Source organism: Macrotis lagotis, chromosome X (genome assembly GCF_037893015.1).
Source record: "Macrotis lagotis isolate mMagLag1 chromosome X, bilby.v1.9.chrom.fasta, whole genome shotgun sequence".
Lineage (NCBI taxonomy): Eukaryota > Metazoa > Chordata > Mammalia > Peramelemorphia > Peramelidae > Macrotis > Macrotis lagotis.
In genome coordinates, this window is record NC_133666.1 from 280,588,237 (window position 1) to 280,613,328 (window position 25,092).

At 33.8% G+C, this 25,092-nt stretch overlaps 1 protein-coding gene across 1 annotated transcript in view; it reads right to left on the reverse strand.

Moving 5' to 3' along the window:
- Positions 1–6,238: 6,238 nt before the first annotated feature.
- FBXO4 (F-box protein 4) overlaps positions 6,239–25,092 on the reverse strand; it is a 41,144-nt gene continuing 22,290 nt past the window's right edge. Inside the window, exons 4-7 of the mRNA XM_074207136.1 lie at positions 18,246–18,321; positions 17,957–18,132; positions 14,998–15,173; positions 6,239–12,215 (exon numbers count right to left, since the gene is read on the reverse strand). Coding sequence (XP_074063237.1) covers positions 12,126–12,215; positions 14,998–15,173; positions 17,957–18,132; positions 18,246–18,321 — 518 coding nt within the window. The 3' untranslated portion in view covers positions 6,239–12,125. The remainder of the gene's footprint in view (positions 12,216–14,997; positions 15,174–17,956; positions 18,133–18,245; positions 18,322–25,092) is intronic.

The window sequence follows — 25,092 nt, forward strand, 5'->3', positions numbered from 1 at the left end:
GAGAGAGTTCATTTGCTTTTGTCTATGTGCATTATTTTTGTCAGTGGTTGTAAATCAAGTTTTAGAAATTCAATAATCCCAGATTTTATTTCATCAATATAGCTTCATTTGTAAACAGAAGCATATGAAGAACATCAAACATCTATAGGCAATCCCTTCTTAATTCAAATATTTTCCCGTAAATCTTTATTATCAGTGGTAAATGCTGTGTGGGAACAGAACCGTGTGTTACAGTGTTGGTTCTCCTTAAACAAAATAATCAGAAGACCCAGACCAAAAAATAAAGTTTATTTGCTATAATCAAAAAGAGGGCACAATCTCCATAGCATGAGTTTCACCTCTAGGAGTGCAAAATGACAAGGACTGCAAGCCGCTTCTATCCTAGTCCCTAATGCAGTCCCCAACACCCTGGCCCATTACCTATTGGCTAGATAGCTGGGCTCACAATCTTTCTGCCAAGTATCTAGCCAATCTACACAAAGCATTTTCAAGCCCTATTTGTATAATTATTCAGATTCAGTTTTACCCTATCAGAGAGATAATTCCATATCCTTCCATACTTGGGGTCAATCAGCACAGTGCTGTTTAGTTTTTGTTACCAACTGACCTTGGGGAAGTGGAAACTTTGCAAATCTTGCTGATGTGGCTTTGGGGAAAAGGAAGAGTCATTGAAACCATGAGGGAGGCTTCACATAGTCTTAGTCTCACGCAATACTTTTGGCAAGCATTCATTTCCATGTTTTGTTTCATTTTGTTTTTGCCTTGCTTAAAATGGAAAAGATGATCATTGAAATTCTAAAAAGTAATATTCTATAATTTTAACAAATGCATAGGAGACACCTCCTTGGGCAGAAAGCATTTAAGGGTGTGGGTTCTTCAACAACACTTAACTTGCAATTCTCTGATTACTAAAGTGTTTCAATAACTTTCCAAATGATTCTCAAAATCTATATGTACACATTCATGTAGTAGACTTGAAGTTAAGATTCTTCAGAATCCATTAGGAATGGGGAATAGAGCATTTACAAAATCAGAGAATTTCAGAATTAGAAAAGACCTCCAAGAGCATATTATGCTTGAACATGAATTCCTTCGACAATGTGCTCAAGTGATATTCTAGACTTACCTTGGCGAGACATTTAGAAAAAAAGGAACTACCTCTTGACGGCCCAGTTCCTTTTGGGATATCTCATTGTTAGGAAGGTTTTTCATATATGAAACCTCAATTTGTTTCTTTGAAACTTTCACCCAATACTCTTAATTTTTCTCCCTAGCTCCAAGCACTACATATTGAACCCCTTTATCCATTACAGTATTTCAAAATATTTGAAGATATATAACATACACTGTCATCCCACCACCACCACACACATACACACAAACACAGTTTTCTCTTCTCCTGGGTAAATGGCATTAGATCCTTCAACTTATTATCATTCAGCATGATCTCAAATGCCTTCCTGTGGATATTTTTCAGATGATCAATTTTCTTCCTAAAATGTAGCACTCAGAGCAAACTGAGGGGAAGGGGGAGAGAGGGAGAGAAATGCAAGTTAAATGACTCCATTTGGTTTTTACCAGTGTGGACTGTTAGATCAAACTCTTCTGAGTTATTGTAGATTCATTCCAGACTTGATATAATCAATATACACTGTTCATTCCACATTTTGACATTATAATATAATGTCAAAATGTGGAATGAACAGTGCAGAATACAGCAAGACTAACTTACCTCTGTCCTGGCCCTGTCTTTCTTAATATATTCTAAAATCACATTGGATTTTTTTGACTACTATATCACACTGTTGATTCACATTGCTTTCACTAAAATTTTAAGATCATTTTTAGACAAATTTTTGTTCATCTACACATCCTCCCACTTTCACTTGTGAAGCTTATTCAATCAAGTATTAAGCACTATATATGTATGTATATACATATACATATACATATATATGTATTTGTATGTATATGCCAAGCACTGTGCTAAGTGTTGGAGATACAAATACAAAGAATAAAATAATTCTGACCTGATATACAAGATGTTTACACTCTAGACGCAGATACCATAAGTACAAATGTAAATTATATATAGCATATATGTATGTATGTATATATATATATATAGAGAGAGAGAGAGAGTCTTGAAGTTTAGATTTTCTAGAATCTTACAACATAAGCATAAAGTTAAAAAACACATATAAGTTAATTATGAGGCAGTTTGATGGGAGGTTGTGGTAATCAAGAAAGGCTCTATGCAGAAAATGGTGCTTGAGTGCTATGATAAAGGAAAAGAAACTCTGTGAGGCAGAGGTAAGGAAGATGTACATCCTAGGCAATGGGCTGGCCAAAGACATAGGAGCCAAGAGATGGAAAGTTCGAATTGGTTTGATGTCAGAATGTGAGAGAAGAGGTAAAGTCCCATAAGGCTATCAAAGATACAGAGAAATTTTCATAAAAAGTATTCCAAATGACTTTTGGGACATCGTGTATTTTATTCTAGAGGCGATAGGAAACCACATGAGTATACTGTGTAGTGCAATGAAAAAAATCAAATTCATGTTTAAAGAAAATCACTTTGAGAGCAGTGAAAGGATGGACTGGAGTTGGGAGAGACTTGGGTAAAGGAGACTAAATAAGAGATTATTTATTGTAAATTATCTGGGTGAAAGATGATGAGAGTCAAACTCAAGCTGCAATTGTCTAAGTGTAAAAAAGGGGACAGATGTGGAGATGTTGTAAAGATAGAAAAGGCAAGATTTGATTATTTTTAGCACAATTACAAGAGTTCACATCTATGCTTCTCTTTTGCTCCTAACCTGATAAAAGTTATCCAGTTCATGCCACATTTAGGGTCAGTATCATTTTTAGGTTAAAACTAATACATACTATATTTTAACAAAAGACATCTGTATCTTTTAAAAAAAAAACGGGCTTTTTACATTGGTATGATTTAATGCACTGATTTCCTTTCTAATAATAAGTATCCTTGTACCACTCTTACAAATTCTATTTGATAATAAATGAATTCTTATATAATATGTATTAATTTTGAAAATAATACATAATATTTGGCATATAGAAATGTTTAGGTAGAATGCTGAAATTTTTTACTCTAAAATCTATATAATATGAAATTGTGTACTATGAAGACTTGTCAAGAAGAAAAGGAGCTAGATGCATTTACCTTGGGTCCAATGAATAAAATAAGGATCAATGTATGAAAGTTATAGGGAAGCAGATTTCAGATTCTTATGAGAAAGAACTTCTATGGAATAGAGTCATCCAAAAATGAAATGAAATCACTTAGGAGGTATGTTCTCTGATACTGGAAGTCTTTAAGAAGTAACTTGGATGACTAGTTGTTTACAATCTCTCGGATAGGGATTAGACTGGAAAACCTCTGAATTTTTAGATTCTGTGATTCAATGCGATTCACCTTGTATCAATGAATTAGTATCACATTAAGTAAGGATCAGAGAAGCAACAAGACACAAAACAACACAATAAAGCATGTGGTAACATATGTGCCAAATTTTAATTGCCTAGACAACCAAGTTTCTTACTGTTATTTAAGAAAATTATCTGCTAACTCACAACAAATTAACTTTAAAATAAATGTTTCCCAATCCTCTTATACTTCTAAGAGTGTAGCATGGCTTACTACTACAGTAAAGGTCTTCTTGACTGCTTCCAAAGTCCCCAAAGGTTGAGATTTAAATGTCTTGATTTACACAAGGAAAAAATACAAAGGAATTCACTGAGGGTGAATAAATCAGTACTGGGATGAGGATCATTTAGGACCCAAATTCCATTTTTTTTCTTTTTTCTTGGTTTCATCTGTTCCTAAATTTTTTTCTGCTTACTTTGGAAAATAATGATAACACCATTTTTACTATTACCTCCAACTTAAAATTTTCCTGCATTTCCTGCATCTCCTTACTATTTTCTCTTGCATAGCAGCCTATGACAAAACTACTAGTAACCCCTACAATCACCTGTGTACTTAATCCTGCTTAGTGTTCCATAGAGATGAGAATCAGTGGACCATGTTTATAATTCATTAGCATACTCTTTTAGTATTAAATGCCAAATTGAAATGTGTGTCATTACTTAGCTTATTCAAGCCAGTCTATAGTTTACTTACTATTATATGTACTTAAGAGCATTTAGGACACATTGATCTGCTCAGAACAAAAGTGAAAAACAATTTTATACAGAAGCCTTTCAATAACTGCTATAATTCCATATCACAAAATGAAGAAATTTCAAGTTTCTATTTTTCAGGCTTTTTTCCTATACTACTTTTTTGGGGTCATTATATTCAAATGACTCTAAATGATTATTCTAAAGAGGCTTGTCTTAGACACTCAAGAGTTCTTCAGATTAACACAGAGTTACTTAGTTATTACCTTTAGTAAATAAGGTATATGACTTTTATGGAAAGAGGGAAAAGTACCAGAACATTATAAATGGGTATGGTTATATGCATGTGTGTCAAAGTGTGTGTACATATATAAGTGTATATATGTGTGTGTGTGTGTGTGTGTATACACATATTTTCATACATATATACATATATATAAGAAGATTTTACATTCTCTATTTTCAAATCTGGCATATGACACTTGGTTTAGTTTTGTTTACACTTCTTTTTTCTGTGAACTTAGCAATCAATAAATATTACAATATACATTAAATGTGGTTTATCTAAGAAATACAATTATATATAGTTTGCTTGTATGTGTATGATAAATAAGACAATAATAAGCTTCTTGTGTCCCTTTCTGCATTTTTCTTATTTAAAAAAAAACATTTTATTAATGCTCGATTTTTTTTTTGCCCATCACTACCCACTAACTTATCAATCCTTTCCCTGGAACAGCAGTTTTCTCTATTCTAATAAATATGCATCATCGATCAGAAGAAATCAACATGATAATCATATCTCATTCTGCATTTCTCTAGTGCAGTAACTCTTTATCAAGATCATGTTTATAAATCTCATACCACTCAAGTAATTATTACAATGCTAACTTCATGAAAACTATTCCTAGATAAGCAATATTTAGGAATTTCATCTTGTTCCTATATTCTCTCTGGTTTATTTTTTCCATGTTACAACTATGCCACCTACTGGAAATAAAATTTTAAAAATTAGAATATTTTTCATAATAAAAATATGGTTGTGTAAACTATTAGAACAGAATCATTCACAAGCAAGTTAAAAAAGATTTGATGTAGTCTTCTTCAAGGAAAAAAACATACTTAAAATTATACTTGCCAAATAATGTCCAGCAAAAACAAATATTTAATAATTTGATTGATTTGTCTAGCCTGATTTCTTTAAGATCTCTATGGAGGGAGAGTGAACAAGTCTCCTGATATCTTCCTTCAAGTAACGTAGCCCATCTTTCATCTATGATTTTTGTATGCTCCTAAATTAGATCAAGGAAGTCAACCAAAAGTTATTATTTCATGAGACACAATGCCATAGAGTTTTAACGTGGAGTTTCAGATAGATTGTTATTAATGTCCATATTTTAAAAATAGGCTCTATTGTATTAAACTGCCTACAGAAACAATATAAGGAGTATTTTTTGATACCAAGTGCTTACAATTAGCTATCTTACATTTCCTAAGGTGCTTTAGCATTCTATTCACATCATTTTAGTAGACTCTGGTAAAACATAACTAAAAAAAAAAAAAGTTAATAAGTACAGTGTTTTTAAGACCAAGAACTATGATTATGACATGAACAAATAAGGTGTGGAAAAACAAAAGGAAATAATTTGTTAGTAAAGCAAGCGAATCAAAATATGACAAATTAAAATTAAAACTACAACAGGGTGCAGTATCAAGCAATACCCTGAATGACTAGCATCTAAGGTCCATCTCCAGTCATCCTGATTCATATCAGACCACTGGACCCAGATGGCTCTGGAGGGGAAAGTAAGGTTAGTGACTTAACACAGCCTCGCCTCACTCAAATCCAATTCTTATGCTTGTCATGGCATTACATCCCTGATGTTGTGGTCTTTTTTTGAGAATGAAGGATAAATATATATATATGAGTTTGTTCTACAGACAAAAAAATAAAAGAAACAAATTAAAGGTAATAATCAGTTGAGATTATTATCACAATTAACAAAAGAAAATAATTATGAAAAATTCAGATTATTGTTCAAATCATTTAATTAATATAAATTATATGAAACCAAAAAGTTACATAATTTAAAAAATTAGTGATGGCAAAGATATATTGTAAGATAAGTAATGGAAGATTATCAAGGGTTATTACCTTTGAAAAAGGCTATGACAAAAAAAATGTAGCTTTTCACAGGCAATTTTCTTCAGAACACATATTTACAGTCTCATTTCTAAATATTGAGAACTGAGTCAAATTTATAAAATACAAGTCATTCTCCAATTGATAAATGGTCAATGGATATAATCAGGCAATTTTCATATGAAGAAAATAAAACTATGTATAGTCATATGAAAAAATGTTCCAGATCATTGTTTATTAGAAAAATGCAAATTAAAACAACTCTGAGGTACTATCTTACACCCATCAGATTGGCTAAAATGTCAAGAAAGGAAAATGATCATTATTGAAGAAGATAGGGGAAACTGGGACACTAGTGCACTGATGGTGGAGTTGTGTACTGATCCAACCATTCCAGAGAACAATTTGGAACTATGCCCAAAGATCAATGAAACTGTACATATCCTTTGATCCAGCAATACCACTAATAGGTCTGTATCCCAGAGATGATAAAAAAAATGAAAAAGACCCTCATGTACAAAAGTATTTATAACAGCTCTTTTTGTAATGGCAAAGAATTGGAAATCGAGGGGATGTCCATCAATTGAGGAATGACTAACCCAAGTTATGATTATGTATATGATAGATACTTCTGTTCTCTAAGAAATCATGAGTGGCCAGACTTCCAAAAAGCCCAAAAAGGCTTTCATGAACTGATGCTTAGAGAAATAAGCAGAACCAAGAGATCATTGTTTACATTAATAGCAACACTGTGAGATGATCAACTATGGTGGAAGCAACTCCTTTCAGCAGTTCAGCAATCAAGGACCTGTAATGGAAAAATGCCATCCAAATCTAGAGGAAAAACTTTGGAGGGTAAATGCAGAACAAAGCATATTATGTTTGCTTTTGAAAACTTCTTTATGTTTTTCTTTTTTATAGTTTTCCCCCTTCATTCTAATTCTTCTTTCACAACATGACCAATGTGGAAATATATTCAACAAGATTAAACACGTATAACCTCTATCAGATTGCTTGCTGGCATGGGGAGGGGAGGAGACAAGGGAGAGAGTGTGGTAGAAAAAAGCTAGCAAAATGATGAATGCTGAAAACCATCTTTTGGAAAAAATAAAAACAAAACAAATAAAAAGAAGTCATCTTTACAGTCAAAGAATTAACTGACTGAACATGGAAATAATAATAGCTATCATTTGTATAATGTCATAAGGTTTATAAAGTACCTTACATGGATATCTAATTTGATCCTTATAGCAATCCTATGAAGTAGATGTGATGAATATCCCCAACTTTAAAGATGAGGAAACTGAGACATAGAAGAAAAAGAAAACTTTCCTAGAGTCACTTAATTAGTAAATGTCTAATCAAATCTTTCTGACAAGTCCAGGCTTAATCCATTGATTATACCACCAAAACTTTGTATTTCAATTACACTTGACTAAGTTTGACTCTGTGACCTGTGAAGGTCATTGTGAAAGATTGTGAAAGGTTCAAACTCAAAATATTTTTTATTATTATTAAAGCCAAGATTTCATAGATGTTCCAAGGTCTAAAAAGATACTGCAATAGTTACATCAAATTCAAGATTACAACAGATAGATAGTAATTCCTAGAATGAGGACCGGACTATGTGTCAATGGCTAAATGAAAGCAAACTAAAATCACATATTGCCCAGAATATAAGAAATAAATGATAGAAACAAATTTGGAATTAGAAGTTGCCGGTAAGGACATGAGCTAGGCCTAGTTCATAGAAGAGGAGAGGTAGGTTACTTTGACAAAATGCATAGTAGCTTTAATAAGCATAGGCTGCTTATTGTCACCCCCCCCCAAAAGAAAAGTCCATCACCCTGACAGCAGTATTTCTTGCTGCTCTATGTCAAAGCACATCATAATTCAGGGAGAAATCCAAATCTGGAGTAACACAAAAGACAATGGAATTGTTGTAATGGAACTCACCTTAAGTAAAGCTTATCAAAAATAAAAGTATCTACTCTACCCCTGGCCCCAAGTCCTACTTCTGAACTTTTCCTTTTTCTGTCAAGAGCATGAGCATTCTTCCAGTCACATTCTGTTTTCCACTAAAATACTGAGTCTTGCTGATTCCATATCTCAACACCTTTCACATCCACTGGCTTCTCTCGACTCACACAAACACGACCATGTTTTGGGTCCTCATTGCTTCTCCCCTGGTTTGTTGCAAGACCCTGATTCCTTGTCTCAATCTCTCCCCTTTCCAATCTATCCTACAGACTGTATATGCTATATGAAAACTTTTCTGATTCTCCTTCTAGTGCCTTCTCCCCAAATCCATGACCTTGAATTGATTTAGTAAATACATAAACATGCATGCATACCAATACATACCACCCCCTTAGAACATAAGCTTCTTAGCTTGGACATGTTTTGGTTTTACTTTTCATCTTAAGCATACAATATAACAGACAGTACATAATAGGAACCTAGTAAAAGCCACTTTTAAGTTTGAATCCATTTTTTTCAAAGACCCAGGTCTCCACTGGCAGTGGAGAATCACCTAGAATTTTGAAGGTAAAATAACATGATAAAAAATCACATTTTAAGATTAAGCTGAGAGAATTATGTTCTTTTAGACATTTCCTAAGTATGTTAAAATAACTACCCCCATTAAAATTTCTTTCAGGAAGAGCCTATTTTAATTAAATGTTTCTGTTAAATAAAGACTTCCAGTTGGACACCTAAGAAAGAAGTAAATTATTAATCATGATTGATTTACTTATGATGTGTATTTAGATTTTGTCTGCAACAAGGAGATGAGCTTTGAATTATTTTTCCTGATATGATAAATTCACCTAGATCCATCTGATCTAGGTCCTCTCTTCCATGACCATATTTGCAAGATATCAATCTGTGGTTAGGGTGGTATGTGGTTATGGAATAAATAAATAAAGCTAATGACCCACTTAATCACAGGGTTAGTTAATAACAACTAGTTAGCTATGAAATAATCATTTACCACATGATGTCAGAATTGATTAATGTGCTGGATGCTTCTTTTTTCCTTTCTTTTTTATTTAATAAAGGACAGGGACTCTGAATTGGGGAGGAGAGGGAAATATTGAAGGAATCACTTTCACCTAATATACATTATAAGATTCTTATCTATAGAGTAAGATACTGACTAAAGATTTTATTAAGACTAAAGAGTTATCAAAACATTTGCTGAAAGTAAAAGAACAAATGTCATAAGATTTATCTGTATCAGCATGATCTAGTAAAGATTTTACTAACTTTTGCACCTTAAGGATTAACACTAGAGAATTTCACTATGAGGTCTGAGGAATATATAGATGTATGTAAAAACATATATGTGTGTGTGTGTGTGTGTGTGTGTGTGTGTGTGTGGGTATATATGTATTGTATTGTATCTAACAGAATGTCTTTCCTTGGGAAAAGGGGATTGTTTTTCAGTTTTATTTTGTTACTCCATGGTCATGTACCTAGGGTACTTAAGTTCTTGTTAAACTAAGAGGGGAAAATAGGCAAGATATAAAAATTAAGAGAAAGGAGAGGAAAAGAAAAAGAAAATAGAGGATACATATGGAGAGGAGGGGTATTCTACCCCTATTCTACTACTACCTATGACCTCAGATGCCATTTAATGGATTCATTGCCATAGTTACCTATTAAGGACCCATGGACTGGGAATCATAAGGCCTCAAACTTGATTTTATTTTGGTAAGAGGTCAACTACAAGCAAACAATTTAAGCTTCTGTGTTATGGCTTTTACATTTGTAGAAATGGAATAGTAAGAGCAATCTAATTGCCTGACAATACCACAAAAATAAAAAATGAAAATTGATATGAAAGCACTTAAGACTGTCTCTTTTTTCAGTAACTCTCATCAAATTTCAAAGTATTCTATTATTACTGGTCAAGATTTGAAAAAATTCCATTTGGCATCCAGTCATTTAAAATCAGTGCTTACCAACTTTCTGATTGAAAGGCATACTTTTTTTTTTTAGGTTTTTGCAAGGCAAATGGGGTTAAGTGGCTTGCCCAAGGCCACACAGCTAGGTAATTATTTAAGTGTCTGAGACAGGATTTGAACCCAGGTACTCCTGACTCCAGGGCCGGTGCTTTATCCACTACGCCATCTAGCTTCCCCTAGAATCAATGGCATACTTTTAAATGTATATTTAACACTTAGCAAAAAAAGTTCTTGCTCTCACTCCCCAATTAACAAAATTGCAGAGGGACAAGATCTATACTGAAGGAGAAAACCTTTGATTAACCTGAAGACAGAATAGGACAAAGAGATATATCTACCAACAACTATGGTTGGCTACTAGAGTGGATTTTATATTAGACACAAGGGATTGGTCAAGACAAGTACAAAATGGATTCTGATTTGGAAATGCAGAATGAGAAACATGGATTGAAAGGGAAGAGAAGCCCTGGACATCAAAGAAAGAATGATATTATGGCAGACCATGCAGAAAAGTCATATTAAGAGTTATGAAAATACTTTAAACCATTCTTTACACTAGTCTTTATGTCATAATTACCTTTTTATATCTTACTGTTAAAACAGGAATTTTTAACCTGGGCTTCATGAACTTTTAAAAATAAAATTTGATAATTATATTTTCCAATACAATTTGTATTGTAATCTTGTATGTTTTTCTTAATGAATTCAAAAACATTATTCTGAGGCGACCGCTTCATTGAATTGCCAAAAAGTCTATGATACAAAAGAGATTAAAAACCCTTTGAAGAATGTTTGTTTGTTTGTTCAGAGTTTAGGCAAAATGGTCATTTACCAAACAACTGTATGAATATTTTTCAGTTTCTCATCCTTATCCTTACTTCAATCTTAATTACTGCTTTCATTAAATTTCCTGTGCTAAATATTCCTACCTTAGGGTTTTTAAAATCTCTTTGAATAACTCAGCAAACTGACCAGACAAAATATAATCTCATTAATGAAAAGTGATGTTGCTAAAAATTTATTTGGGAGGTTAGGTCAGATGTTTAAAAAATTAGTTTCAAGAACCAATTTTTTGCTATAAGAAACACATTTAAATATTACACTTGTATGAATAATGAACATATTTATAATTTTATTAAAATTTTTACATTTCTTAGTTCTCAATTATGCTATTAAATTTCCATTACTATTAAAATTGTATGAAAAGTTTGATAATACAGGTACAAATCCAGAATATATTTTAAACATTTATCACATAGAATGTGGGTTTGGTACATCATGGGCTTTCCAACTTTATAAAAAAAAATCAGAAAAATCTGCCAAGAAAAGTTGTTTCCACTAATGTTCAACAAGTCACAGAATTTAGTACAGTATAAGAGCTAGCACTGTAATTAGAGCAACCAATTATTTCCAAGCAGCCTTCAAAGATTAGGCATCCCTTCCCTGATAAAGATTTATGGATCCTCAGGAAAGCTCTAGAAAGCTTTGAAATCCAGGCACTCCCTAAAAATTATAATCTCTCAATTAAGAGAAGATAGAAGTGAAAAGTTGAGAACAAAGACCCTTACAAATGTACTAATATTTCTGAATTTATGAACAGTAAAATAAGAAAATTTAAAATAAAATTATCAAAAAAGATTCATTGGGAGGGAGTTAGGTGCCACCACATAAACATTTTCTTTGTAATTCACTTAAAATTAATGCTAGATTTATTGTGGAAAACTCAGCAGTTACAGCTAAGTCCATTTAAAACTCATCTGGCAGAAAACCAAGGAAAGGGCAAAGCAAGCTTGAAGAAACACCTAGATCATATCCTTAAAGTCAAATTTCAAATGGTTTAGTCCTTAAGTCAGTGCACATAAGAAGGATCACCGTGGATGTTTATAGTCAACTTCTCCAAGGATCCACTCAATGCCATTCAAAAATCCAGTTAAAGTCTCAGTTTCTACATCCTGCACCTAGGAAAATACACAAAAGATTATATTTTTTTTAAATAAAATACTACGACCAAAAAAAAAAAGAAAGATATTCTCAAAGTTATAGAACAAAGAATCTCTAATTGAGGGTGAGAATGTTTGGAGTTTCAATTTGAAAATCAATCTCTCAAAAACTGTCTCAATGGTCTCATGTTCTGGATATTTTTATACAATAATCAAGAGAAAAAGAGAAAACACTGTGTTTGGGACTCTGAGTGGCAGGATCAAGGTAGGGTCTAGACTTTCTGAGGTATCAGAACTGTGACACTTCACGTAACTGCAAGAATAAAACAAATAATGGCTGAGGCAGAGGCACTCAACTGACTTCCATGGTGGGTAAAGTGGACAAGAAGAGGTAAAAACTGGAGTACAATCTCCCTTGCTTTAAGTAATATAATGAAGGGCAGTGTTCAAAAATATTAGTACTTAAACTAAGCTGGAATTTACACAAATATATGAAAAATAAAGACCCTAGAATGGGTCACTCAAATTTTATCAAGATAGAAGTGTACTACAATAATTTCTATTATATTTCAATTGACATGTGATTTCACCATTGTGAGCACTACCTCTAAAATCAGTGTCCAACATGCAGTCCACAGGCTGCATGAAACCTTCAAAGTCCATTCATGCTGCCTGCATTGCAACTGGAAAATGAAGGATCAATGAGCACAGGCACCAATATTACAATACCATAGATCAACTTAATCCTTAACTAACCTGGCTCGACATTTCACATTAACTAATATTGTGTGGTCTTACAGACTACAGGAGTTCTTTTGTTCTTTTTTACAAAGATATGCAAATAAGAATTAGGATCTTTATTTTAAAATGTTAAATGATTTATCATAATTATAACACAACTTTATTATATGCAACATTAATTATTTTGTCATAGGACTTTGAGAAGGTAGTTCAAGATTTCAGAGCACACCAATTGCATTGCTATTCCATTTTCAGTTGACATCAACACATTGCCTACAAACCTGCAATTAGAATGCATAGAATTGCAATCAGATATGCAACTTAAAAAAAATTTACTTAAGATTCTTATTGGACTTTTATGTTGTACCTGTCAAAAGAAAAATATCCAACATTTCACGAACATGAAGTATGAACATGGGAGTATGTATAATTGTGAGCAACTTTTTACATAGATAATGTATACAAAAAGTAAAAATAGAACAAAAATTTCAGATGAACATCTTGAAAATATTTTTTGCATCATTATAGCCTCTATCAAATCAGATAGTAGATACACTAGTATCATTAAAAATGGTATGTTTTAATTTTTTGCTTAAAAAAGGAAAGTTGTATATTATAATACTCATTGTATTATAATTTGTCACACTATTAAATTTTATTATTATATTCATTGATAATGAGTTACACTGTAGTCATAAATAAATATTAAATTTAATATATATATTACACTAAAGGAGCACATCATTGCTAAATTTCTAGGTCATTATTAGTTTATTTAAATTAAGAAAAATTATTCAAAGGGATTCATTTTGAATTCAAAATAATCAAAGCTTGCAGCTATTAAGAAATATGACATTGCACCAATGAAATAATCCAAAGTATTTTTGATACTTTCATTTCTAATATATATATATATGTATATATATATACATATATATATATATATATATATATATATATGTATATATATATATATATATATACACACAACTGTCACAAGAAATACAAGGTTTAAAGATTTAGAGTTAGAAGGAGGAGGGCAGCTAGGTGGCACATTTGATAGAGTACCCACCCTGGAGTCAGGAGGACCTGAGTTCACAACTGGCCTCAGACATTTAATAATTACCTAGCTGTGTGACCTTGGGCAAGCCACTTAACCCCTTGCCTTGCAAAAACTAAAAAAACAAAAAAACCCCAAAAAACACCTAAGAAAACAAAAGAATACAGTTAGAACAGAGTTAGAAGGAAACTCAGATTCCATCTAGTCCAACTCTTTCCTTATTAGTATTTTTATGACAAATAAGTAAACTACTGTGAGGCCCAACAAAATGAAGTGATTTGTTATACAAGTTACAATTGACAAAGTTGTGATCTGAATATAAGTACTCTGACTCCCAATCTAACACTTCTTTTCCCCAAACCATACTGCCATCAATATTATGGAGTATGAGCTTTTAACAAAACAGTGTATTACTTATGAAAAAATTCCAGTGATGAAGATGATAAAACAAAATGATTATCCTATGATTGTGTCCTCTGATATTTGCTAGCAGGATGACAATAGACAAGTTACATAAACTCCATGTGCTTAAGGCAATTCTCTAAGATAACTATAAAATGAGGGAATTGGACTAAAATGAAAGCAAGTGCCTTCCAACTCTATGATCCTGTGACCTGTTAAGACATAGATGGGTTATAATGTATATTGGCAGAGGTTGTTTCCATACCTGGACTTCCCTATGCTAATGAAATCACAATTACTTTCAACAAAGGTATCTACATTTTTTGAGAGCCTAAAACATGCTTCATAGATATTAAGTAGCCACTTAACAAATGTTTGCTGAACTGAACTGCCATTTTATTGTTTTCCTATACTCTAATATGGATAGAAGACTAGTGAAAAACATTAGCAGTTGATCACTTCAAACTAATTTTTATGGATTCCAAATTACCAAAGCATTCTGTAGTTGTTGACTTCTATGACTGACTTTGGTAGGCTATTCTACTAAAGAAAAATGTTAGAAAAACTAAGTGAATAAGAAAAAAAGTGAGAACTTACCATCCATGGTAGTTGAAGTTCATTTAGTTGCAGCTCATGTGCCAAATAAAAACAGGGCATCCTTTTCACAGTGGCTTGAGAAATACAAGATAAAACCAGCAAAGGTCTTTCTGGGGAGCCAAAGGCTGGATCTGTCATTGCTGTAATGTGAGAAAATTCATCTTGCCATTCATGTACTAAAAAACATAAGAAGAAAATTTTGCATTTTTTTGTGAGAGGAAAAAAGTGACCACAATTACATAAAATTTATGAAAAGTATACTCATTTTCTTTTTTTTTAGGTTTTTTTTTTTTTTTGCAAGGCAAATGGGGTTAAGTGGCTTGCCCAAGGCCACATAGCTAGGTAATTATTAAGTGTCTGAGACCATATTTGAACCCAGGTACTCCTGACTCCAGAACCAGTGCTTTATCCACTGCGCCACCTAGCCGCCCCCATACTCATTTTCTAAATTCAGTTGCTATTCTGAAAAAAATTGTACTAAGCATACTTCAGAGTATTGCTTCATCTTTCTATATTTCTATGACCAGAGCCTAATATTGCCTAGCATAAGTTAGGAACTTAATTAAGCTTGTGGATTAATTAAGTGATTTTAAGTTTTTAAGAGGAATTCTAGAATTATAACAGTCTCAAGAACTCATAATCTAATACTCAAGTCATTCACAAATTCCTTATAGTTGTTTCTCATCATTTTAAAGACACAGACTATAACCAATTTCAATTTTCCCTGACCTCAATGATACAGAACAATTTTGCTGCTCATGAGTATTTAGGCTACCCACTCATTTTTTTTTTCCATTTCTTTTTATTCTCTCTCATGTGGAATACTGGATTAGGAATCAGATATTAATGTATTCCTGGCTTTAGCACTTATTAATTAGCTCTATAACCTCATACCAGGCACAACTTTTCCAAGTCTCATATTTCTTGACCTAGATTATCTCCAATGTCTCTTCCAGTATTAATGCTATAATTTTATTCTATTTGCCTTCATTCTTCCTTCTCTCTTTTGACTGTTCAGCTTCATATGTCAAAAATGAAGTAGAATTAAACATCAGCTTTGATGTTATTCAACTAATGAATAGGATAATGCCAGTCATTCAATCATCAAGTACTCATCAAGAACTGACTGTGTGAGACGCACCTAGAAGGTGCTGCAGGGGACACAAAAGCAGACATGGCTCTGGATCCTGAAGCATACTAAGTTCATTTTCCCTTTTAGGTTTCAACATACTGGGGAAACTGATGGCTGTCTATATATGATAGTCCTAGACTGGAAGGAACATTGAAAAATCAATCAGTTCACCTCTCTGCTTCATAGATCAAATCACAGAAGCTGTTCTTTAAAAAAAAACAAAACTACCAAGTAGAGAGTCTCTCTTCTGCAAAAATCTTTGTACTAGGTTTGTATTGGGAAAACAAAGATATTTGGTCTCTGATTGCAACAATCTAATGGGAACCATAAAACATGTACATGACTAACTACATATGAGACAATATGAGGGAAGTTCCCTAAGAGTTAAACAAACTGATTTAATTACTACAGAGGTTTAAAGGAGGAAGGCATCACTTATGGATGATGGTGTCCAGAAAGGCTGTGGAAAAATATGGCATTTAAGCTGAGTCCTAACAAAAATTGTCTTTCCTGAAGTAATCTAATCACTGTTTGCTCTGGCCCATTCACAATCAATAATAGGAAAAAAATACATTTTATAAAATGTTTTAGGTTACCAAGTATTTTCCTCACAAAAACCCTGTGATCCTGATTTGATAGAAAAGGTTCAGAGTGGTGAAGAGACTTGAAGTCACACATCTAGCAAATATGGGGTTTTCTGACTCAGGTTCAGGGCTCTTTCCACTTAAATCATAATATACCTCCCAAAATATAAATTAAAAAAATCAGACTAAAGAACAGTAAAGTCTATGTTCAAGCTGCAAAAGAACTGGGGAGAGGAGTGTTATCTTTATGGCCAAATTAGATAAACTTTAATGCTAATTCAGTCATTTTGTAGACATTAGCAATTAAGCTAGGGTAATTATATAAACATAACTTTGTCTCTACATGGTAACTATCTGACCATAAATATTTATAAAGCATTTCTTTAACAATAAAATGCTACCATAATTTTTTCTACTAGAGACTAGCTCAATTCTATTATCCAAACATATTAACATTTATACAGCACTTTAGAGTTTTCAAATTCCTTCCTTTACTAGGTATATAAGCTATCATAATATATTCTATTTTTTTTGTACTTACTGTTTTCATTAATCTCTTATGAGCAAGCTCTCTCAAAATCTCTAGTCTATTGCTGGTAAAGAGCTAAAAAGTATTTGTTTAAAAAAAAAAGACCTCCGAAATTTGAAATAAAAAAAGGGGAAGTCATTTAATATTTCATCGCTCTAGGCAACTCCCTAAGCTTCTAAATTAAAAAAAAGGCATTGACCTATAATGGGAGAGGGAATTTTCTTGTCTAGGAATTCAGTTATCAATGAAATCATAAGTTCTCTCCCCGCCCCCTCCACTTTACCTCCCCTTTCCCTTACCTAAATAGGAAATTAATGTACTGGCCCCAAGTCATCTGCACTCTGTCAGAGTTACACAATACAAAAGGGAAAGCTCACAATTATACAGAAAATCTAGATTACACAGACAACAAAGTTTCTTAATTGGGGCCAATGCTCTATTCCCATTTTTTTCTTTATTATTTAGGTGATTTTTAAAAAAGTAAACATAGGATTTTATTCTTGGTCAAAATTATCTGAATAAGAGAATCTATATAAAACTCACTTCAGAAGTAGTACTAAATGATAACTTTGTTTAATAGACTACCACATAATCACATCATCCAAATTAAACAGTCACTCTTAAGAAAGCCATATTTAAAAAATACATTTTCCCATTTGTATTGCAAACAATAAAATGGCCAATGTGATTTTTTTTAAATAATAAAATGCTTACTTTTGTGAGCTTCACCATTTGCAACATAGATGAACCCATCCACCACTTCACACACCTTCTGAATTTGTGGAATCACACTGTATCGGCTCCTCTGTTCATCATTTCCTGGAACCTGCCTGTTGAATATTTTGTTGACTGCACTTGTTTGCTCTTCTCTTGCTCTATCCCTTTCCTTTCTAAAAGAGAAAAATTTTTAAATAAAACACACAAGCAAAAATTCAAAAGGGCCCTAACCCATAAAAATGCCTCAAACAAGATCCCAGGCAGACCACAACATAAGTAGCCTTACCTAGTGGTTGAATATAATACCAGGATATTGAATTTATGTTGGTTTTTCAACTGAAAGCTGATTCCTGATCCGATACCTGAAGGAGAAAAATACAAAATCAAAACAATTTATTACTGAATACAACAAGAGAAAAAGACTGAAAGAAAAAACACCTAGAAAGAACAAAAAGAGCCAAATGATAATTCTGTAAGTGTGGCTCTGAAATAAAACATTATACCTGAGCTGAAGAAAAAGGGGGCTGCATGTGACTTTCATTCATGCAGTATTAAAAATCTGGATAGAGAACAACAAAGGACAATTAGCCTTAGACAATATTCTTTTACCTTTTTTGCAGCAAATAGCTAATGTAAACCATTAAACTAAATTACATGGATTTTTGGTAAAAGCTAAACTAGTTACTTTGAAAAATAATATATATATATATATATATATATATATATTATATGATTTCAATCTAACCACAAAAAAACAATTATAACACTCTAATAATCTTAAAAAGTATATATAAAGACTGAGCAGTTTGAAAAGTGCCAACCTATATTAAAGGTTCAAGATTAGTATTCTGTATTTTTATATTAAACTAAAAAAGATGGTTTTGATGGTGGTGTATTATACCCCATTTTGACAATTTGCAATCAAAATTAAAAGCAAAAGTGGATAATTAGTGGTCTAGAGATTAGATAATATCTAAGAGAAATTATTCAGTTTGCAAGTTATTATATATACAGAATCATTCCCAAAATGAATTTTCATTTTCCTAAGAAGCAGCAGCCATGACCATTTAGCCAATGACAACTAGTAAAATAGATTTTACAAGTACATCAGATTTCATACCTGGAAGTAAAACTCGATCAAAACTGTACCAAACCTTAGGAAAATCTTCTTATATACATAAGAAGTTTGAGGAATAGAATTACAGATAATATGATCCATGAATTTTAAAATTTTCCCTTGGTTAAAAAAGTCAGTCATCAACTAATCAAAACAAAGTTGGAAAATGCCAAATTATACAAAATAACAAAAATGGTTCATATATATGTATATATTCATAGACAAGTGTGTGTCTATGTATGTTTATATTATATATATATATATATATATATTACAAACACACACATATAGATATTTATACTTATTTTTGTTGTTGTTCAGTGGATTGAGTTTACAAGACCCCATTTTGTATTCTTTTTAAGTTTCTATTTATTTTATTTTAAAGTCATGGAATAAAACAGTAGTTTCCATTACAGTACAATAAAAGAGATATTTGCATATGAAGCTACCATATGGGTCCAATAGCCAGAAATGGATTAGGATGACTGGAGATGGTCCTGAATGTGAGGAAATTAGGATGAAAGTATATGCACATATACAAAAAATAGCTAGCACATATAGTGCTTTAAAGTCTATAAGGTGTTTTATAGATACTTTCTCATTTGAATTTTTAAATAACCCTGAAAAGTGCTAATATTCCCATTTTACAGATAAGGAAACTTGAGGCTTAGAGAAGTTAATGATTCATCCAAAATCACACAATTATTAAGTGTTTACTCTGTTATTTTCAATTCCCAGTCTACTATTCTTTGGACTTTTCTTTTGAGACTGTTTCTTAGTACAAAACTACTGAATATACAAATTACTAGACAAGTTATTTGATTATGTTTCATAGAGAATACCATGCCCTACCAAAATATTCACTCCTTTGTCCCATCAGCCAAAGTCAATATCTTTTTAAATAAACAGCTCTGGTAACTTTAACATTCCAACATTTAAGGAAGCTTTTTAAAAAATATTTAATATTTATTTATTCTCATTTTGTACAAATGTTTTTATACATTAAAAAAAATTCTTGTTTAAGAGTAAACAAAATACCCCCTCCCCCAAAAAATATAGACTCGCTTGAGCAATAAAGGGCAGAGAAAAAATTAAAATTAAAAAAAATAATAGTAATAATTGCAGGTATGGCCAGGTGGCGCAATGGATGGAGCACCAGCCCTGGAGCTAGGAGCACCCGAGCCCATATACGGCCCCATACACCCAATGATCACCCAGCCGTGTGACATGCAAGCCACCCCAACCCCACTGTCCTGCAAAAACCAAAAAAAAGAAGAAAAAAGACCCAAAATAAAATAAAATAGTAATAATAGTAGGGGTGGCTGGGTTGCGGACAGAGAATTGGCCCTTGAGCCAGGAGCACCCAGGTCCAAATCAGACACCCAATGATCAGCCTGCTATGTGGCCCCCCAGGCAGGCCCCCCAGCCACATTTGCCCTGCACCCCCCAAAAAACAATAATAATAAAAAATATGCTTCAGTCATTGTTCCAACACCAACAACTCTGTCGTGGGTGGATCACATTCTTTATGATAAGTCCAAGTTACTTCCATATTTTTCCACCATTGCCATTGCTGATCACAACTCCTTCCTTTCGTATTTCTCCACTACCTTGTACTATATTTTCTCTCTCCTTTCACTGACTCTGCTGTAGGATAGTTGAGTGGCACAGCAGACAGATGCCTGGTCCTGGGGCCAAGAGGCCCCGAACCCCCATACCACCCCTTAGGCCCAGCATCCACCTGGCCCTATAGTCCCAGACAGGCCATCCAATCCCAGCCCCTTGCAAGAAGTAAAAAAGAAAATGTGTTATATCTGACCACTCTCCCCTCATGGTCCATCCTCTCCTCCATCACTCACATCCCCCCCCTTCCCCCTGTCCCCCCCTCTCCTTCTTACTCCAGATGTCTATACCCCATTGAGTATATATGCTATTTCCTCTCCTAGCCACCTCTGATGAAAGCAAAGATTCCCTCATTCCCCCCTTGTCTTCCCCCCTTCCATATCATTGCAATAGCTCATTGTACTAAAGAAAAATCTTATTATATGAAATTATCTCAGCCTATTCCCCCTCTCCTTTTTCTTTCTCCCATTACATTTCCCTTTTTTCTATTGACTCCATTTTTATACCATTATTTTATCTTAAAATTCAGCTTTCTCCTGTGCTTCATCTATAAAAGCTCCTTCTACCTGTTCTGTTAATTGAGAAGGTTCATATGAGTATTATCAGTGTCATTTTTCTATACAGGAATACATGCAGTTCATCATCATTATGTCCCTCATATTTTCCCCTTCTCCTCCACTCTCTATGCTTCACCTGAGTCCTGTATTTGAAGATCAAACCTTCTGTTCAGCTCTGGCCATTCCAACAGGAACATTTGAAATTCGCCTGGTTCACTGAAAGTCCATCTTTTTCCCTGGAAGAGGACATTCAGCCTTGCTGGGTAGTTCATTCTTGGCTGCATTCTAAGCTCTTTTGCCTTCCAGAATATTATATTCCAATCCCTGCGAGCTTTTAATGTAGTTGCTGCTAAGTCCTGTGTGATCCTGACTGCAGCTCCACGATATTTGAATTGTGTCCTTCTGGCTGCTTGTAATATTTTCTCTTTGACTTGAGAGTTCTGGAACTTGGCTATAATATTCCTGGGGTTTAGTTTTTGGGGATCTCTTTCTTGGGGGGATCTGTGCATTCTCTCCATTTCTATTTTGCCCTCTGCTTCTAGGATATCAGGGTAATTATCCTGTATTAATTCTTTGAAAATGATGTCAAGGCTCTTTTCCTGATCATGACTTTCAAATATTCCAATAATTTTTAAATTACCTTTATATGTTTTCCATCAATGATATGTTTTACATTTTCTTCTAATTTTTCATTTTTTTTATTTTGAAGTAATGAGTCCTGATTTCTCGTAAATTCATCAATCTCCCCGAGTTCTATTCTTTGTCTGAAGGATTTGTTTTCCTAAGAGTTTTCTTATCTCTTTTTCCATCTGGTCAATTTTGCTTTTTAAAGTATTCTTCTCCTCAATAACTTTTTGAACTGTTTTATCCATTTGACCTAAGCTGGTTTTTAGCATGCTATTTTCTTCAGCATTTTTTTGGATTTCCTTGACTAGGCTGCTGACTTCATTTTCATGTTTTTCCTGCATCTCTCTCATTTCTTTTCCCAGTTTTTCTTCTTACTCCCTCATTTGATTTTCAAAGTCTTTTTTGAGTTCTGTCATAACCTGATCCCAATTTCTGTTTTTCTTGAAGTCTTTGGATGCAAGAGCTTGTGTTTCCTCATCTTCAGACTGAGTATACTGATCCTTCTTGGGGGTCATAGATAATGTATTTCTCAATGGTGTTCCTCTTTTTTTCTCTGCTTGCTCATTTTCCAAGCCTAAGCCTGTTTTTGGGATGCTTCCTGAGCTTTAGGGACACTCCCACAAGGGTCTCAGTGTGTGAGGCTCTGTCCTCCCTCCTGGTCTGTGAATGACCATATGTGCCCCCCTCTGCTACAGGGCTGAGGTGGGGGGGGGGGCCCTAGACTGCGATCTGGATCTGAATGTGTTCAGAGCCCCAGAGTCCCGTTCCAGAGGCAGAGGACAGAGCTCTGCAGTCTCTCTTCACTTCTCAGTTCAATGGGCTCATGCCTTGGGGGCTCCTGCTAAAGGGCTCCACCTGCTTATTCTTCCTGGATCTGGAATGCAGTGGCCACTCTGCTAGCTGTGTGCCCTGAGGGCTGGACTTCATGTGCTTGCTCTGGCAGAGGTCCCCTGCTGTTCCCCCAATTTGTGGCCAGTGCTCCCCAGGGCATAGCTCAGGAAACTCCCCCACTGCTGTGAGCTGCAGCTCCCAGCGCCCTGGGGCTGCCTCCAGGAGGCTGAAGTTCTTTCGCTCTGGCAGGCCACCCCTCCGACCCCGGGGAGCAGAGCCTTTCTGCTCTTTTCCAGGTTACCTTGAGTAGGAGAACTGCCTCACTGGGTCCCTCTGTGGGTTCTGTCTCTCAAAAATTTAGTTAAAGTCCTTAGTTTCAAAGATTTATGAGAGAGTGCCTAAGATACAATCTGCTCTTGTCGCCTTCTTGGCTCCGCCCTCTAAGGAAGCTTTTTTAAAAGTATATTATTTTGCCTTGGCTAACATATAACTTCTATGAAATCAGGATACAAATCATCAGGACACAATTTTTGTCCATTTATTCACATAAAGTTTCAACGAAGTATCCACTCCAATGCACCTGAGACCTTCTCCCTGTTCTTTTATTATTTCAGGGTGTTCCAGTGTATTCAAATTGTTGCTTATTTTCTTTCAATCTCATTACGCGATCAGTCCATCTCATTTCCAATCATATATATCTATCACTTTTCATAGAAAAGGAAGCATAATAGCTTAATAAATAATCCATTTGTCAAAAAGTTCTCCCAATTTAGGGCATTATTGAGGGTTTTTTGCTAACAAGGTAAATTCATGTTTAGGAAAACTGACATATATAATGACTATTTAGTAAAATCATAAGCAATAATAGTAATTGTACATTTCATTGTACATTTCATGTACAATTAACAATGGCAAAGAATTAAACTCCTTCAATCTTAGAACATCAAGCAAGAAGAATTTACTGTGTCTATCACATGCTAAATCCTGGAAAAGGAAATGGCAAATCATTCCAGTATCTTTATCAAGAAAACTCCATAGGCAGTATTATAGCACCATGGTTCAGAGTCAAGAAAAGTCAGACACAATTGAATTGAAAGAACAACAAAAAATGAACTATTCACTGGAAATACAAGGAAAAGAACAAAAGCTCCTGACTTCATGGAACTTACAATTCTGTACAAAAATATACAGCCTATACACAAAATGCATAGGGGATAATCTGGCTAAGAATGTCAACTAACAGTTGTGGGGACCACAAAAGGTTTGATGTAGAAGGTAATGCCTGAACAGGTGTTTGTTTTTTAAAATTAAATTTGTATTAATATAATTTGCTTTTACATTACTAACCCCCCCCCATCTCTCTCCTTCTCCTTTCCAAAGATTTTTAAAAATAACAGAAAATGATTTTTAAAAAAAGACAAAGGGAAAAAATTCAAAAAATTGATTAAAAATGTGATAATATATTCACTATTCTGCAGTAATGAGACTTCTCATTTCTGCAAAATGACAAAGTTGCAGGAAAGTGTCTTATATATCTTCTCTGAGGCCAAGTTTGTTTTTTGTACAACTACAATGTTCATTGTCAAATGTATTAGAGTTACTGTTCTTTTTATTTACATTGTATTCATTGTGTTTATTGTTTTCTTGCATCTATTTACTTAGCACCAGTTCATGTAAGTACTTCTGTGCTTATGAACTGGGTTTTTATGGAGAGTAAGAATTTCAAAAGATGAAGGAGAGGATGAAAAATATTCCACTCATAGGGAATAGCCAGTAAAAAAAGTGTGAAGATGGGGCACTTTCAGCTAAGAGGACTGTTGGAACAGGGCAAGGCTGCCCAGCTTCTCCAATACTTGCTTCAACAAAACCTGGAATTTGAACCTAACCAAATAATGATTAAAAAATGCCATTTGAAATCACACTTCATCCACCTCATAATTTCACAAAAAAATTCAGACAGCAGCTCAAAGACATTAGAAAAGTGTTCCAATAGCAATACCAAGACCAATGTGACAAATAAGCCAATAACCTCCCAACTCAACAATGGACTAGAGACACAGTAAACTTCCTTGCTCTCTGTTATGAGTGGAGGATTCCAAAGAAGAAAATCCCAAAAGACTGGTAAATGATAAGAGGAATCCTTGGAGAACAGAAGCAACCACAATAGATCTGTAGGAACTTAGAGGTCCCAGGGCAAGAGCAAACAGGGCTAACCATTATGCTCAAAAGCACAAAAGGGGAAAACACTTGTAATAGCACAAAGACTCAATTCAGAAATCCAAATGTAAAGATGAATAAATCAAAGAAAACACTGACCGGTATTAAAACTATAATGCAAATCTATAGTTATCCCCAAAGAAAAAAAGATAATACAATAG